At 39.3% G+C, this 18,237-nt stretch overlaps 1 protein-coding gene across 1 annotated transcript in view; it reads left to right on the top strand.

The window, feature by feature from the left end:
- The window catches only part of LOC124722325 (potassium voltage-gated channel protein Shal), a 980,926-nt gene extending 962,978 nt beyond the window's left edge, over positions 1 to 17,948 (top strand). The window contains exon 5 of the mRNA XM_047247502.1: positions 17,838 to 17,948. Coding sequence (XP_047103458.1) covers positions 17,838 to 17,948 — 111 coding nt within the window. The remainder of the gene's footprint in view (positions 1 to 17,837) is intronic.
- The last annotated feature ends 289 nt before the right edge of the window (positions 17,949 to 18,237 follow it).

The following is an 18,237-nucleotide window of genomic DNA, read 5'->3' as shown; positions in this document are numbered from 1 at the left end:
AACTGACGCCCGCCATCTTCATATCAGTATGAGGTATTACCAACATTGGCACAAATTTACTTTTGTATTCCTTGCGGCATGGAAGCAAACAGCCTCTGAATGTCATCTTAAGGAGTTCCTTGCCATGCTTCAAACGCACTATGTGGCACTTCATGAAGATTGTTGCTTGGCGTCTAGTAAGAAAATATACGTCTTCCTATCGTATCCCAGTCATCCTATATGGGTAACGAATCACGGGACTAGGCAAAGCAGTCAAGGATCCGTACATTCGTCAAGATGTTTGTAATATGAACTGTACGCTCAGTTCTTTCATTATCCCGCTGGAATACGCCATTTGGTACCCTGGTCATGAATGGTTCGCCATTATTGCTAAACACTGGCAAACAATCGTCCACCCTTCAACAATCATCAAATATATCGTATTTTCATATCCAATAGCTCTCCACAACATGTTTCCAGCAATGTCGGAGATAGTTTCAAATTCCATACATTATTTGCACGATAAATATTGCTGATGAGGAACAAGTCATTCACATCGCAAATTTATTTCTAAATATAGCTACATGCTGAACAATTATAAGTCGTTAGCCCCCAAATCTTACTTTGCTGTCTGTTAGACATTTTATGAGACTGCGTAAGTTATGACTCAATTTTTTACAGTATTATGCACCATTTTTTGTTCGAAAGACAACCTTGATGTTGGGTAATGAATGTCATTTTTCTTCTGGTATTGGAATTGTGTATGTTTTAAACTGCAGTGGGTTATTTATAACTTTATGACGTAATAAATGTCCTGTGAAGCAGTAGTCAGAATACCAAATCCTTAAGCAGATGTCTAAAAGATGATCGTGGGTGATCAATACATTTTATTCTTACAGCACGTTTTTGAGCAATGAAGTCTTTCTCTCTTAATTGTGTGTTACCCCAGAAAACTATTACATATGATATTATTGAATAAAAAATGCAAAATATGACAGCTTACTGAGCTCCTGAAGATTTATAATGTTTCTAAGTGCGAAAGGGGCTTAACTAAGTCGTTTCATGGGCTATAAAATCTGATTTTTAAAGTTGAGCCTTGGGGAACCCAATATGTGATTTCTCCCTTGTCCTTAGATTGTACTGGTTGAATTACTAAATACAACTTTCTGAATTCTTTTCGTTGCATATGACATTATTCATTGGTTGGCTATATCATCAGTCCCATAAAACTTCAATTTATCTAGGAGAATAGTGTGATTCACACAGTCAAATGTCTTAGACAGGTCGCAGAAAACACCAACCGGCGCTGTTTGTCTCAAATTCGCTGATTCCCGTGACCTTCCTCCAAGTCGTCTACGGCAACGTTGGCGTCTATCTGACAACCGCAAATCGAAACAAGACTTATGATTGGTCACCAGAATATTACACAATGTCCCAGGTTACTTCCGCTCTAAGTCTTTGTTGTCTGTGGTATGGTGTCACTAGTAAGAGACGCATGACAAATACAGATCTCACCACATATTCCAGTAGTCTGCTCCTCCTGTAACATCTGCCCACATTTCAGCTAATGAAAAATCTGTCTCTTCTTCACAGCCTGTCAAACAAAAAATGGCTCTGAGCACTATGGGACTCAACTGCTGAGGTCATTAGTCCCCTAGAACTTAGAACTAGTTAAACCTAACTAACCTAAGGACATCACAAACATCCATGCCCGAGGCAGGATTCGAACCTGCGACCGTAGCGGTCTTGCGGTTCCAGACTGCAGCGCCTTTAACCGCACGGCCACTTCGGCCGGCCTCAAACAATCTTGTGATCTTCTCGTGGTGCAGTCCTTCTGGAAGAACCAATACTTACTTATCTTAGCATACCGATGTTCTGAAATAATCTCGCCATCACCCGTTCGGAAGTCACTGCACCACAGCCAATCTCCTGGGCGATCGGTCGGTATGATGTTACCATGTCTTTCATAACAATGATTCAAACTTTCTGCAAGTCCAAAAGACGGCGTAGTCTACACGTGCACGTTCTCTGGACATGCTATGTTGCAATCTCCATCTTCAAAGTGCCGTTAATGTCAGACACATCCAATAGTCATAATTAGCTCATATGGAGAAATGTTGTTTTATGTACTGAAAATAACTTAGAAAAAGGATGACATTTTAATCAGCATACCCTACAGGCATGTAAACACTAGAATATCAATTTTAAAATTTTAACAGCGGACTGAATGTTCAAACAAATTTCGGGCTTGCAGCCGGTTGTCGGTTAATTAAATGACGACCGGCTGCAAGCCCGAAAATTGTTTGAACACTAGAATATCAGCTTGTTAAAGTTTCTAAAAAGGTATTCATGGTTAACATTTCTCATTTCCGTCAGTGTATCTGATGAGAGACAGTCAGGCGAACGTGTATTTCAAGAAAACGGTAGTACTTGTCGTCCATCGAAGAAGACTTACGCATTCTCGTATACATGGTGGATTATTACCTTGACATGTAGAGCTGCAAGAAAAGATGGTAGGCTTCTGAAGCTTTCTTGATATAACAATTATGGTTCACACTGCTTTCAATGCTTACGACTTAGAGATTGCGTGTTGCCGTTTCAAATCGTGACACTGAACTTTTTACGAGCAATGCCGCTCGACAGTGCAGGCTGCCACATCGTGACTACCTACGTCGTGTCTAACACGTACACGGCGTCGCTGTAGGGCTGGTTGAAATTCATCTTTCAAGTCACTGAAAGGAGGATTCTGCTAGATGTGCATATATACAACACCCCTGCAGTCTTAATCCGTTATAGTCGATGCTCTGTGCTTCACGTCCTCAAAGTTTACATGGATTACAACAATATTTTCTGAATTTTATAAACATTATTGTCTTCTAGCAATTACACAAGCCCCTGCGAGAAACCGAATCCTTTAGAAAACAAGTTATAGGCTGCAGAAAAGACGTTCGGTTTTGAAATCAGGCTTCGGGGCACAAAAAAGGATAACGGCGTGAATGACCCTTCTACAGAAATATGCTTCGACATTTTACACGTTAGTCACGATAGCAACAACGTTGAAGGGTATTCAACTCCTCTGCCTATTATCCTGAAAAATAAATTCAGGTGAATTCCAGGCTGCTGCCTTTAACAAGGTCATAACAGATTTCTTCTCTCATCCTTGTTCAATCAGAGCCGTTACTCCATCTCTAATGGCCCTTGATATCAACGTTAAACGCTAACCTCAATTCATTTCTGCATTATTGCTTTGCTGGAAACAGCGGGAAACATTTTAATCAGACATGGGGAGTTACAAGAATCTAATATATCCATTTTAAAAACAACAGTCTCATGAACCCTGGAAAGTCCTCACACTGGACGTTTGACATTGTAAGTGGTTTATGAGTGAAGAAGTGTCTCACACCCATAAGAAATTTATTTTTGAAATAAACTATTTGTTCAGAATTCTTCTTACCGTTCGATTATTTCAAGAGGGTATGAAAGAAGTTACCCATTTTTGAAGTAGCGTGTGGAACTACAAGAGATGCTTTCGTTCAAGCTTCAGTTGGTCAATTACAACAATACCTCCCCTTTCATGCTAACGAACTAGAACAATAATTGCGAAAATAAGCAAAACAGGATCTATATTCACACATATATTACTGGTTTTCTTGTTCCCTTCAACTACTTTGAGACGTGGATCACAGTTATTAAGATTATCCCTGTTTGTCACAGAGCAACGAAACATTCGTCATATGTGACAAGACCAGCAACGAATTTACATATTCTATGAGCTGTCGGAAAAACTGTGCACTTGCCGGTCAAATCAACGCGTAAATAAGAGGACTGCTTCAGTATTATATATCGTCCGATGCCGGTGCTTTTACGCGGATGGCAACATAAAAAAAATCTCATCAAGAAAGATAAATTGTTCCCGATAATCACATGCCAAATCTAAATATCGGCATTTCACTCAGTTAGATTGACGGATATTGCTGAAAACCCAAATCATAACGGGCGAAAATATTTTCGTTAGTATCTTATTTTCATTTGACACAATCACAAAACGCTTCAAAACGTTAACTGGTATCGGCTTACACTGCCCACCGTCAGGACCGTAAAATGAATCCGACACATGATCACAACGATCCGTCATTCCTCATTTCTGTCAGATAATCTTTTCCTCGTTTGTTTATTATTCATGTGACATAAAAGCTAAAAAGTGTTTCTGTACATTTTTTTCTTTTGTAAGAAATGGCCTTGACTGGTTTAGTTCGAAACGTATCCCAGTTTAATTTGCATATTTGATTTAACGTTCTTACCAGTTCCTATCCTCTATTCGGAGTAGCGTTCTACGCATAACTAACGTACGTAAGATACATGGGTTTGAATGTATCTATCTAAGACGTAAAAGACTCCGTGAAATCACGTTTAATAAAAGCTTGAATTTTTATAGCCTGTTTATGCCACTATAACATATATGATAGATGATATGGCGTTATTAGCTGCAGACAAGGAGATAATTAGTTGAGGTTCACAGGTATTCAAGGTCGGCTGTAAATAATACAGGATTCAATTAAAAAACGATAAGATAAATCAGAAACCTTTAAGAGAAATGTTGAAGCAGTCGGAAGTCTAGGATGTAGAATAAGCTGCGGTATGACATTGGAAGACGCAGTAATAAAAAGGAATAGTGATCAAATGAGACCTACGCTGACTGGAATGGTTGCGTTTAGAAAGAAACAGGAGGACTTGAAGTAAGGCATGAAGATACGTTTAAAAGGGTAAATGAGGAAAGGTAGTTCCTAAGGACAATCAAGAATAAGAAAGTAGTTTTCTGGCAAAATAAATGATAACAGAAACTTATTTAGTTATTTATTTGTTCACTCAGGCCCAATTTCTCGGTAACCGCTATGGACCATTACGGCTGAAATTTAGATTTATATAAATCACACAATCTATTTTAAATAATGTCAATATTGCCTTTCACTTGCAACACGACTACTGACACTACTAGTGCTACTAGTACTGCTACCACCATCACTGTTACTATTTCAGTAGCAACAAGTACTACCATAAATATTAGTAAGGCCCATTTGCTACTACCAGCACGCTGATTACGGGTCAGCAACTACTATTACTAAAACTTATGCTTCTGATACTAAGAAGATATGTTTAAAAGGTTGAATGAGGAAAGGCAGTTTCTAAGGACAGTCAAGAGTAGGAAATTAGTTTTCTGGCAAATTAACTGGTAACAGACGCCAGTACTGTACTCTTATAAGATTATCGTTGTTAATGCTAGGGACGATGACGCTCAAGTACACTACATTTTCTTGTATCACTACACCCGATTCCTCTTTCCTGTAGTCTGAGGAAAATTAATAAATAAATATATATTTTTTCTGCCACTCTTAGATTGTATCTAGTTCCTCTAATTTTTATATACGTTATGTAGCACATACGCCATGATGTCGGGAACAACAATAACTGGCTGCCTCCATATCGCATAGAGACGGATCAGAAAGGATCGCTTACCTTTGCACCGAGGCCGACTGGTTCTTCTCGGACACTAATGTGCTCCTCACCTCATCTTCACTGTTCCGTTACTGACCCAAGCGACAGCAGAGTTCCAGGGCTTATTTCTCTTCCCCTGAGCTCATCTAATAGCCTTCCATGTCTGTTGACTATACCGTCGGCTTCCTTTTACATCGGCTAGAAGATTTACAGCTTCAGTGTCCTATTTTACTATAGTTATACTGTACACATTTTTGCCTCTGAAATCCTCTCTAGCGTTCTGTGTTTTCGTCTGGGAGACATCCGAATAGAACATGATCTGGTGCCCCCTTTCGCCACAGCTACAGCTGGTCATTACCATCCTACCAATTCCATTCAGATATGTAGGATATGTTCCATGTTCGGAAAGGTAGAGTATTAGTCCACTACTTGAGTCAAAATGTATTAGCTGCAGACTTTCATACACATGAGGAAGAAACGAAAACTGTTTCTTCCTGTGTTTGAGGAATTCCACCTCCAGTACTTTCCAGCAATTTTAAATTCTTTATTTCTAACAGATCTTTAATGAGTTCCCCAAGTACAGTATGCAGATAAATGATGCCTTCGAAGATTCTGTGAATAAGCGAAAGGTCAATATAACTTTTTTCTTTTTAAATAAAGCAGATAAAAATGTCATCAGGCTGAGTACGTCACACTACAAAATCAAATATAAATGGTGGAGAAAAGATGGAATTCAGAAACTTGCACTTGTAATGAAAGGCCTGTCCCTAGAACAGAGCACGAAAGGATGAAATGAATATGTATTGGTGTCCCAGGAGGGAATTCAGGTATATGGCAGGAATGCTCATTTGAAGCAAAAAGCTTCCTATGAACATTTGCCCTATTTCGAAAGGTTCCAGAAATAGAACACATTTAATGTGCATTTGTTTTTGGGCTAGTGGCGCCCAGGTGTGTCTTACCCACTCTACCTCTCTGTCATTTTATTGTAGCCCAACCTAACTTGTTGCTTTCGCCCTCTTGGCTCGAGATGTCATTCTGCCATTAAACCAGCCCGTTAAATGAGCACTTGTCCATGGTGTGCTGTGAGTGAAGCAGTGCGAAGGACTGAGAGTGTATCAGAGAGAAGCATCGGTTATTTGTTTTTGTACACGCACTGGCTAAAATACCGCACATCTGCTCCAATGAAAAATGTGGAGATATGGTGTATGTTTACGGCTTCTGCGATGGTACTGAATACGTCAGAAAATACATAACAATATACATTAAATGTATTCCATCTTGGAAACCATTCGGAACAGATGTCCATTCTAGGTTTTCTGTTTCAAATGATCGTTCCTGTCTTATCCCTGAATATTGACCATTCCTCCCGTGAGAGCCTGTAAGAGTAAGAAAATGAGGAAAAGCATCTGCCCAGAGCACGAGGCAGATTATTTTAGCAGTATAAATTAGCTCATGTGTACAAAGATGAGGGAAGAAATCAGCGAGGACTCTTTTAGTTAATCCTTTTAGAGCATTCTACTGAAACTGTTTAGATGAATCTGGACCAGGATTTTTGGATCTGAGTCTTTAGAATTCACCGTTGACCGTCCATTCCAAGGTACGAGTGGTGTACCGTCTATCGATCATAAAGTGTATCTAGAATCCTGTCACGTTTCACAGCCCATCACTTCGTACCTGAGGAAGCCGAGCACTTAATACATTCTGTAAGTCGACAAAGTACATACATTCTTGTTCACTTTCGACTACTAGTAGTAACGAAATGATCAAGAAACAGAGCATGTTTGGATTAATAAATATGGTGATGTTTCTTATAGAGTGGAGGATAAGTAAAAGTTACAGTGAAGTAAGTCCATGACGATTGGGGCTATGATTGTGTGAATTTGACAGTCTCAGAAGTTTTAAGCCAAGGACTAAATAAGTCCACTAATGCAACACATTAATCTAGGAAAGAAATATACATAAAATTCCTGCGACAAAAACGTCTGTACTGCTAAGAGAAGAGCATTTTTAAGAAGACTAAACACTACTGTCTCAGAAAAGTTTGGGTTACGTTTGACAAAACAGAGCTACAAAAGTAATGAAAAACGACTTAAAACGAATCATGGAATGACGCTCCTGATGGAAACGAAAGAGATTTGAAAAACGAACGTGCATAGATGAAGACAGTTTATTTTCGGGAAATCACATCTGTCAGCGTCAACCATTATGCTCGACGAACAAATCTCTGCACGTGTCATTGTGCTTCCGGCAATTAATGAATGTGACAGAGCGCGGAAATAGAACGACCAAAGTATTAAAGACACTATATTGCAGTTGTATGTCTCAAGAATGAGAAAGACAAAATGTGAAATGAAACGGTGTAATGAAAGAATGAGGAAAAATTCTGCGCAGAAACCACATCACAAGAAGAGATAGGTTGAAAGCCTAAGTCCTGAAATATACAGTATGGAAATGGAAAGTAAGAGCTGTAGCTAAGGAGTAGAGTCCAATACAATGATTATGTTACTGAACATAGACTACTGAAAATGGTAGTCATAGATGTAAGAGAATGAAAAGAATTATAAAAGACAACACAAATAAATAAAAGAATTTCAGTCACTCTTATTTCTATGTGAGCTATGTCATTTAATTTATCATAAGATTTCTCTTTTCATACATACAAGCAACTATAACTGCTTCAGTCCTGCAATTACGATTCAGAACTTCGAATGTACGCTATAAAAGAAGACATTACTACGACCAGCCTTTTTTTATAGAGTCTTTCAAAATCTGAACTGCTTGAGTTTCTTGAAATCCCAGTATCTGCTTACTGCTGCATTATAGGTATGCCGTCTGTATCCAAACAGACGCACAAAATTACTGTTAGTGAGAAACTAATTTTTTGAGCAATTATCTGCACACTTCTCTTTACGTAATATACTTGTTAGTATTAATTTCTTCAGGTGTACACACGAGAAGAAATCAGAAAGCTAACATATAATTAGCAAGACTATCTTAAATATGTCACTCAGCAATTCTCCTCGTTATAACGATGAAACAAAAGTTCGTTCCTGTATGCTAACCACCTAACTTGCAAAACGGTGAGACAAAGTTATGAAAAAAACAAAAATGAATGTTATGCTTTTCAGATGTGACATCATACACATATGTCACAACAATTTCATCCCCTTCGCCCTCAACGGCGTTTACCTGGTTTTTCTCTGCAGCTTCGTACGTATTCCGGGAAATTCCACCACGGACGCCACGATCGGTGCCTTCACGATGTTTGTGGGAAGTACGAGCGAAAATAACCTTCCGCTGCAGCTGGAGCTACGACTGGCTTTCTGGGCGAGGATGAGTCAAACCCGGCTTTAGGGCCGTCACTCAAAATGGGTGTGGGAAAGCGTCAAGTCTCATTCCAACTAAACGATACGTTGTTTACTTTAGATTTTCTTGAGAGTTATATTGCATGATCTGCACAGACACTTACCCATCAAAAAAGTAAGATACAAGATCACGGAGAGACAACACATAGTGTGACGAATTGTGAAATATGACGTGCAGTACAATATCTCCTTAATAAACCTCATGATCTGATACAGTTCGGCAATGTTAAACATAACTGGCTCCCCTCTCGTAAAGTACTACAACATCATTCGAACAAATCTTCATTAGTTTTCCTCCGAAATCAGTTGAGTACATCATTCGTAGCCTGCACTGCCGATATTTATGATGATGTGAGTTTATGACGTACCTATGAAACATGCAGAGTTACATATTTACCTCATGTTTTTACATCAATATACGAGGGTTGGAACTTTAATAGTCGCAACTATTTATTTACAGCTCGTACAAAATAGATACGTGCCCTCATGCACAGGTTGGAAACACTGGAGACCATTCAGAACGATACGGCAAAATTTGAACGTGATCTGAAGCAGCAAAGCGTCTTTATTATTTTTCAGTGTTCCTGTTTCACACCTTCCTGTGACGTAAGCACGAATGGATGTGGTATTGACACATGTGCGAATAAAACGGCAAAGGATCCCCTACGAACCCCCAAATATGTACCTTTACAGAGAAAACTTGCGAATAACTCCTAGGTACCTGTTGGCAGGCAACTGGCCTCGAAGGTGTGTCAAGTGGTTACCAACCTGCAGGCATCATGTGCTACTTTGCAGGTTTCCTCTGTGAAGGTACAGTTTTAAAATACACAGTATACGTGGGTAGGTGCCACCAACTGTTTTGGCGTAGTTCAGGGTTTTACAGAGGCCCTTTCCGTTTTTACTATGGCACGTTTCAGTGTCACACCCATCGATGATCACGCCACAGGAGGGCGTATAGCGCCGCCACCTATTGAAACTTCATGGCACTGTTAGGGCTGAAGTGCGAATGTTCCACGACATTCCATAGCAAATTGCACATTTTTTCAACCGAAATTGGCCGAGAAAAAAGTGTTGCATTATTTATTGTGCACCCATCGTAAATCTTTTGTAGGTCTGATAAAAAATAACGGATTAAAGATTCATTAAATATAGGTATTTAGTGATGTGGTGTGCACATATCAACCCGAAAAGACTGAGTGAGTAAGGATAACAATCACGTAAGAATTAGGCCTGGAGTAAATGCTGCGATCTCCCCCCCCCCCCCCTTCTCCCTCCTTTCTCTCCATCCAGAGAGTTGTCTGTTCCATATCTGTGTACTAACTCAAGTGGTTCCATGTTCCTCCTCTAGGTAGAGCGTCTATGTGCCTGACATATTGTTTTTCATATGTGCTGAGGCCCTGAGACAGTGAACAGTCGCACTAGTACTAAAAGCGTGTCGACATTGTGAAAGCTCGCTTTTGTCATGAGTGTGAGAGGGAACATTACCGTACAAAAAATCCGCTTCTGCACAACCCATTAAGAAACCGACAGCAACATACTGGAGAGTATCTTCGAATAGCGCCAAAATACGATGTAAAAGGAGAACATATGTGATGATGATGAGGTCCCATACTCCGAGGAGCGTAGGGCACGATGCGGGAGACAAGCACCGCCGACTAGGCAAGGTCGTAGCGGAGGTGGTCTGCCATTGCCTTCCTCCGACCGTAATGAGGATGAATGATGATGATGAACACAACGCAGCAACACCTAGTCATCTCGAGGCAGGGAAAATCCCTGACCCCGCCGGGAATCGAACCCGGGACACCGTGCGTGGGAAGCGAGAACGATATCGCAAGACCACGAGTTGCGGACAGAACACACGTAACGTACCAAAAATTATATTCACAAAAATACATCAAAATGAAGGCAGAAATCATATTTTAATGAATGACAGTGCGCTTCCTTTCCTCCGCCCCCCTCTCTCTCTCTCTCACCTGCCCCTCCCCCACATACACACACCAATGTGCCAATGTGCGCGCCTGCTTGCGTATGGAGATAACATATGTGTGGGCTTAAACTATCTGTAAATTATGATATTTAGTATGGCATCTCAATCTGAGAAACAACTATTACAAATACAACGTATACGAGTAGAGCTCTTCTACACCTGAGAAAGAAAGACTCCATTAACTCTGTTGTTGCCGAAACACCATTTTAATGCATTTACCTCTTTTTCCATTAGATCGACGTGAATTTCTTTCCAATAATTACCCACTTGTGCCGTGGTGCATACTGGGACAAAGAGAGCGCCAAACACTGAACAACATAATGGATTCCGTTTACGTGCTTACTTGTAACAACCCCAGAAGACTCCACTTGAGCCTAAACTAGTTTATTTTTAAAATTGTTTCTTGCACATTCTTGGATTGCCTGCTTATTAAGTAATGTTTTTAGTAAAGAAATAGTATTATTTAAACCGCTAGTTGCCTTTGCTGGTGTACTCACCCATCCCCATTTCTCATTATTGGGTTTGAGGCAATAATATTGCGAATATCATGCCGAATTTATTAATAGTTCTTAACAAGCGAAATAGTTGCACTTCAGACTGACATTCAACAGCGGGAAAACCCTGTTTTTTTGTGTTATTCCTACAAGAGGATGATTCAATTACATTTCACCAAAATATGTTTGTATATAATGTGAAACTGCCACCAAATGGCATATTTCAACCGAGGAATTTCTTTTGCGTCGATATCAGTGATTCTCAAACGCTGCTTGTTACCATATGACTTTAGTCCCCCTTTTATATCAACGCAATCACATGGATATGCGTTAAACTTCATTCTCTGTAGTGGTTCTGCGCCATGAGAAAATTAGAAAATCGTTTTTGTTGCCCTATTTCTCATTCCATTTACGAACGTAATCTGAGAAGAACCATTGATTATACGCCTTATAATGTTCCCCAAATTCTCACTATTGTAGACAAACGCTTCACATACACAGTGACGCCTTTTCAGTAGTGCGTTAAATATAAAATTTCGGGGCATTCATATAACCTGGATGAACAAGTCCTCCACGACAACAAAACTATTCGCTATACCTTATGAATGTTCGTAGTCATCTGGAGTGTTCATAAAGGTGTATACACACAAATAAATCCTAAAAATGGGTAAATAATTGTCTTATAAACCTACACTTTCCCAACAATCCTCTAGAGTATCGCAGTCCGTTATACAGGATTTTCCGAAAGTTCCATAGCACATTTTGAGTGCTCTAGTGGGGATGGTATAGGTATCACTCCAAGTGACAACTCGTCCCATAAAACCTACCGTTTCTGTATCATAGGAATGCAAATAACGTAATTTCACCCTCGCACGTGTTACAGACGAAATAACGCTAGAAATTTACTGTGGGGCTAGTAACTATTAATTCCATTTTAGAGAAATTTCAAGTCGGACCAGTCGTATACGAACTTCAGTTTAGTTTGAAGTGCAGTCTAGCGGCGACGAGACGTCTCCTTGCTTTTCAAATCAGTCACCAAGTTGCTTATGCTGTCGCTGTAAAATTCTCAGTCCAATAATTTATCCATCAGTTTTACTTTGAATGTGGTGTATTACATATTTCCAACAATTTAAGAAGCACAAGTAGTTTTAGTGTTATTCATTGCCAATATGTAATAAATACTGAGAATCTGTATTCAGAATCCATTCATCAGTAGTCTGACTTTCTACTACGTAGGACGTATTACACTCCTAGGTAGTGTATTCACGCTGCGTCTCTTGATACTGCTGTCCATGAAAGTATGTGTCTGCAGCTATACTTCTATGAAGTTTAAAACAGTAAATTTCGTGTTGCTCTTTTTTTTACGAAGAAACGTTCAGCTTATTGCGTTGTGTTATATCTAAAAGAAAGAGAAATTCGGATGTGGTATTCATGTGGAAAAATTAGGAATTTTAGTATTGAAATACTATACAAGTGACTTTGGAGCAGAGAGAAATCGAAGGGAGTATTATTACAATGTCTCTATAGCAGCTATGGAATATACGCTTAGATACAGACATTAACTTCGACTCAGATCAGTTACGTTAAATAAGATATCATGATGGTATGGAAAAAAGATTGACAAAATGTAACAATAAAATAACGTCCCACTCACTTCAGACAATGGTTTTGATTTTTTAATGTTTGTAGCTATTTGTTATTTACTGCTATAGCTGATAATAATATACCGTACTGCAAAGTGAGGAACATTGTTATTAAACAATTCGTTGCTTGAAATTAATTCAGATGTTTAATATTTTCCTTCACAAGCAGTGAGGACATACAACTCATCGACATTCGTCTGTAACCTTCTAAAGACACTGTGCTAAACAGCACCATTTTGAAACCTAAACCCTTAAAGTTGTTTGCTAACACTTGTTATACGTGTCCAGTATCGTATTAAAAAAAAAATTCATATCAATTTCTGCTGCAAATACTCGTAGACATTCACTTGCAGTTTCATTAACGGTTCGAAGTTCCCATTTTCGTGGTAGTAATCAAGTAGCACTAACCCTAGACATACGTTGATAAATTTATCACCCCCATTTTTCGGCATCATCTTAGACTGTGTCTGATTAAATAATAATTTTCTTTATCGTCACTTACATTTCTGTTTCTGTTCTTGACGTAAGGTCCCACGGTGGTATACATAAATGTGCTAAGACGCAAATAAACTAGAAAGGAATCTAAATACTTTTCCGCACAACCTGGGAATATGTGTGTATCTTGACTCCAAGCGGTAATATGCTCACAGACTATGGCAACAACGACAGAGGGGAGCGCTCAGACCGCTTGTGTAAATTCCATTAGACGTGGCCTTAACACGCGACGGACTTGAAGTGCTTCAATACTAATTCTGTTATGCGGCGCGGGGCGTGGCTTTGCTGCTAGTTTCACACAATTAACTTGCAGATTCCTTGCGGCTCTGGCAACATCAAAAGCGGTATTTTCTGTGGTAACTTGGCAACAATAGCTTTTACAGTCTGCTTAACATTCTCAAGTCCTCTCCTACTGACTGAATAGTATGCATACTAATTCCAATCAATATTTAACTAAATGCTTCGCTACTTATTACTTCTCTTTTTTTCAAAGATTATGCGTTTCTTTATCTAAAAATTCATCATTCTAAAAGAACTCATTATGCCACATCATCGTTGTCAGTAAGGTTACTGGTGTTAGACTCTGTCTGCCCTGGGTTGCGAATAAACCGATGTCAATATAAATTGGCCACTTTAGAACTACTGACGTTTGTAGCCATCACGACTCAGAAGTTAATCAGAAAACAGCTTAACTCAGACAAAATTTGGGCCGACTTCTTTCGAGTAATTCACAGTAGGGTACCAAAAAGTAATGTATATACTAGATAGCTGTGTTAATTTTGCCACTTACACATAAGAAATATATGCACTATTCAAAGACTCCAAGGTTTCGATACAGACTTGAACGTTTATTTGGCAGTAACTGTGCGTAAATGAAGTTCACCAGAACAGTAATAAGCTACTGTCACTTGGTATAAGCCTGAATTCTTGAACTGCCCTCATCTATCAATAATATGAAAATCATGAAAACTGTAAAACTAATACGCTGTGCAGTGATGTGACGGGCGCAGTTTCTTAAGACGAAGGATAGCAGTATTTTATGGGAAAGGCAACTCCAGTAGCGTAAACGGTAGAATATGGTAATATGATACTGCAACAACTGAAATTGAGCTTTCTGCAATATCAGCCAGTAGTAGGTATTAATGGACTGAGTGGAATATCCGGCAGACTGGAGAATTTGTAACAGTGCACAAGGAGAAAACCTTTCCTGTTTCAATGCTACCGAGCCACTCTGGTGTATCTGACAGCGAATGAATATGTAAAGACTGCAAAATAGGTGCCTACACACAAACATCGAAACAGTGACTGCTTTCAGAACATCTCTGGAGTTCATGATTACTAATACAAAAAAGCATGAATGCTTGTAAAGTATCTGGCACCTGTATATATGGACAAAAGGTCCTGACATGAAAGACTGAATGGAATCAATCTGACTTCTTGTAGAAGAGGCCGTACGGGGGACTGCTGCACTAGGATTAACTTTTTTTTTCCATGGCAGGTAAAGGAGGAAAGCTGCTTGAACTGAAGCCTGTTTCCCAATATATTTATAGTATTTTTTATATATTACTTCATGTATTATTGCATCAAATAAATAACAATTTGTAACACTTTATGTCATGACTACTGGATACTATAAGTTAATACTAGATAGTCAGCTCGAGGAATACTGGCGGCTGCTGCAGAAACAACTGTCATTCAAAAGTTAAAACGCAGGTTTGCTGCAGCATGATTTGAAGATTTCGCTTCCATCACTGATAATCAAAAGCTACTTTTATGTCGTAGCGTTGCTGCAGCAGACGCTGTTCATTAACATACCCGTCCTTTGTCAAAGCATACTGACAAGCATATTTCTGGGAGTGAAAGAATTTGAAGTTGCTCAGTGCTTCCCAGAAACATGACTGTGATGATAAGTAGATACCACTTTTTAGTGTATAAAACCTGTTATTCATCGCACCGATATTTCTTTGGTGCGCCGAATAGCGTTTCTCGACTACTGAGATTCCGGTACAGGACCATTGTCAGTTTTATTAGAACTGCCGCGGGTGATTCTTTACCACGCAATGAAACCAAGATTTCTCGAAATAATAAACGTCGAAAATCATTTTTAAATGACTTCACGCTTCTCTAAGCCGGTTTTAAAAATACTGGCCACGGGAAACCAATAAATTGCAGTTAAACTGATGTAGAAGTAAATAGAGTTTTCTGTCATACATGGCTTTCAGTCGACGTAATTAATGGTAAAATGTAGCCAGTCACTAATTGTACAATTAAAACAAAATAATCAAACGCTTTTAAAGTATGTAGGCAGTCTCTTGCACATAACCACTCTAAGTTTTGCGCTAGCTTTGTGTTTGTTAGAGAGTTCCTTCACCTGAACCTGTGTAGAATTAGTCTACTAGTCATTATAACGAAACACTAATGCTTGGAAACGTTTTCTAGGCTAGTATAGTAAGATATATGACGCTAGTTTTCTGAAAGTATAAAATAATGCTCAGTAGGAATATTCGGGCCACTAAAGTTAACGTACATGTATCAGTTTTATTTCGTATCTTGGATAGACATAGTATGTAACCCTAGAACACTAAATGGGGGAAAATGTTACATTGCTACTAAACCATCGTAGCGTGTACTAGTCCACATTTTACTCAAAGGAAGAAGTAATGTACAGGTTATGCAATAGTTAATTACCCTGCTGTATTGGTAACTTTTACTAGGGTTTAGTAATCTAAGGTTAATAAACTGATCAAATTATCAAAACAAGTTTTTCTGCGTTCGAAACTGCACAAATAAGTTAGTATTTGTCTGTAAAGCTAGTACATGTTATTTTTCAAGCCACTTAAATACCGAATCACTTACTTTTTGCCTTCAATAGAATACAGTAATTTCTTTAACGGCACGAGAAGAAAGGAGTGGAGAAAGTATAACTAAAATTTAATGTCTGCTGGTCAATAGAGTTAGAGAAAAAATCCGTATAGCGATCAAGATTTATAGGGAAGCTGTTGTAATTGTAAGAACGTGTGCATTAAATATGATGCCAAAACTTGTTGACATCGCGCCTTTTCCTCCAGTTATACATTGTTTACATGGAAATGGAGATGGAACCGCTGTTTACTGGCCCTCGTGATCTTCACAAATAGCTCATCTTCAAGTTAAAACCAAATATGGGAAGTCCAGGTTGGAATATCAACAATTAAGAAAAGGATAGATTATTACTTACCAAAACAATGACACACTGAGTTGCATGCAGACAGGCACAATGAAAAGACTGTTATACCCTTAGCTCTCGGCCAAAGCCTTCTTCAGAAAAGAAAGGAAAACACGCACATTTACACAAGCAGGCACACCTCAGGTACACATAACCACTATCTCCGGCCAAAGTGTGTTTTCCTTCCTTCTCTGAAGAGGGCTTTGGCCGAAAGCTAAATGTATCTCTTCGTTGTATCTTTCTGCGACTTAACGTGTCAGCCTTACAGTGAGTAGCAATCTACACTTTTGATAATTGTTCATCTTCCAGTTAATTTTATAAAACATATCATTACTAACATTAATATGTGCTCCTTATTTCTAGAGCTAACGACTGCTGCTAAAAAGCACGTCTTTCCAGTTAAAAATATAGTTTTACAGTGTCTCAGTATACTTAAAATAATTACGAGTATTGACTACTCAAAAGATAGCAGGCCCTCTGTTTGCCCGCACTTGTCGGAAACCTCGAAATTAAGGTCTGTCGTTGTTACATAAGACACGAAGTTTCACTATGGGGTGTGTTACAGTAGGAAATACATCAATAATTTGTTCGGGCGTTAAATTTTTTCTGTTATTACGTACATTATTCTGTAACATAGTTTGGGCAACCAGATACACCTCTTTTATGTTGCCAAGAAAATTTTTGTCACTCGAGGTGACACACGAAAGCGCACATCAGAACAGCGCTTCGATCTATGTATTTAAGTGCGTGACACAGAATGACTGGTTACCGTTTATCATTAATTATCTCGAATCATTATGGCACGGTCAACTACTGGAAGTGGTCATAATGGGTACGAGGAAGTCACCTCCCTGAGTCCGCGACAACTGGCGGTAGCTGGTACTTGAGGGGAAACAAACCAGTACCGATGAGCTCTAAGTAATTTCGAGAAGCGTGAGCAGAAATATTTGGTGTTGGTTGTCTGCTGGTGGTGACATTGGTGCGTGTGCTGGTTTGCAGGTTAGATGAGAGGTGGTATAGTTTGTTGCGGGCGGCCGCGGGCAGCAGCCAGTATGTCCCCGACGGCAGTTGTGTTATGAGGCCTCGTTCTGATTTGCCCCACTGTTGTTGTCTTCCCCGTGCTGGCGCTGCGTGCATGCTGCATGGCCCTCCATCCCGTGCATGCCCTGCGAGCAGAGCATCCCATTCCTGGCCACCAGCCCGGGCAAGGATCGGGTAGTCCTTGTCTATAGCGACAAGATCGAAGTGCGGACCAAGGTAATTCTACTCACTTCTCATTCTTCTTGACTCAGTTTCATTGCATGACTAGATAACTTCTTCACTACATATAATGTCTGCTGCAACTTAGACTCAATACTTCAAAGACAGCAGTTTCATTAATTGCCTTCTAGCATACTTGTAGAGAACATTCACAATACTATGTTGTTATACAGTTCGAATTAGCAGTTCCGTTGAAATTTCTATTGTAAATATTTTAGTAGTTCTCAGTGTTCGCGGAGAAATAGGAGAGATCGAATGCATCCAGTATCGTTACATCACACTTCTTTTGTGTGTTATTAAAATTGCCAGTTTCTTT

This window comes from Schistocerca piceifrons, chromosome X (genome assembly GCF_021461385.2).
Source record: "Schistocerca piceifrons isolate TAMUIC-IGC-003096 chromosome X, iqSchPice1.1, whole genome shotgun sequence".
Taxonomy (NCBI): domain Eukaryota; kingdom Metazoa; phylum Arthropoda; class Insecta; order Orthoptera; family Acrididae; genus Schistocerca; species Schistocerca piceifrons.
This window is presented reverse-complemented; position numbering and strand designations above follow the sequence as displayed.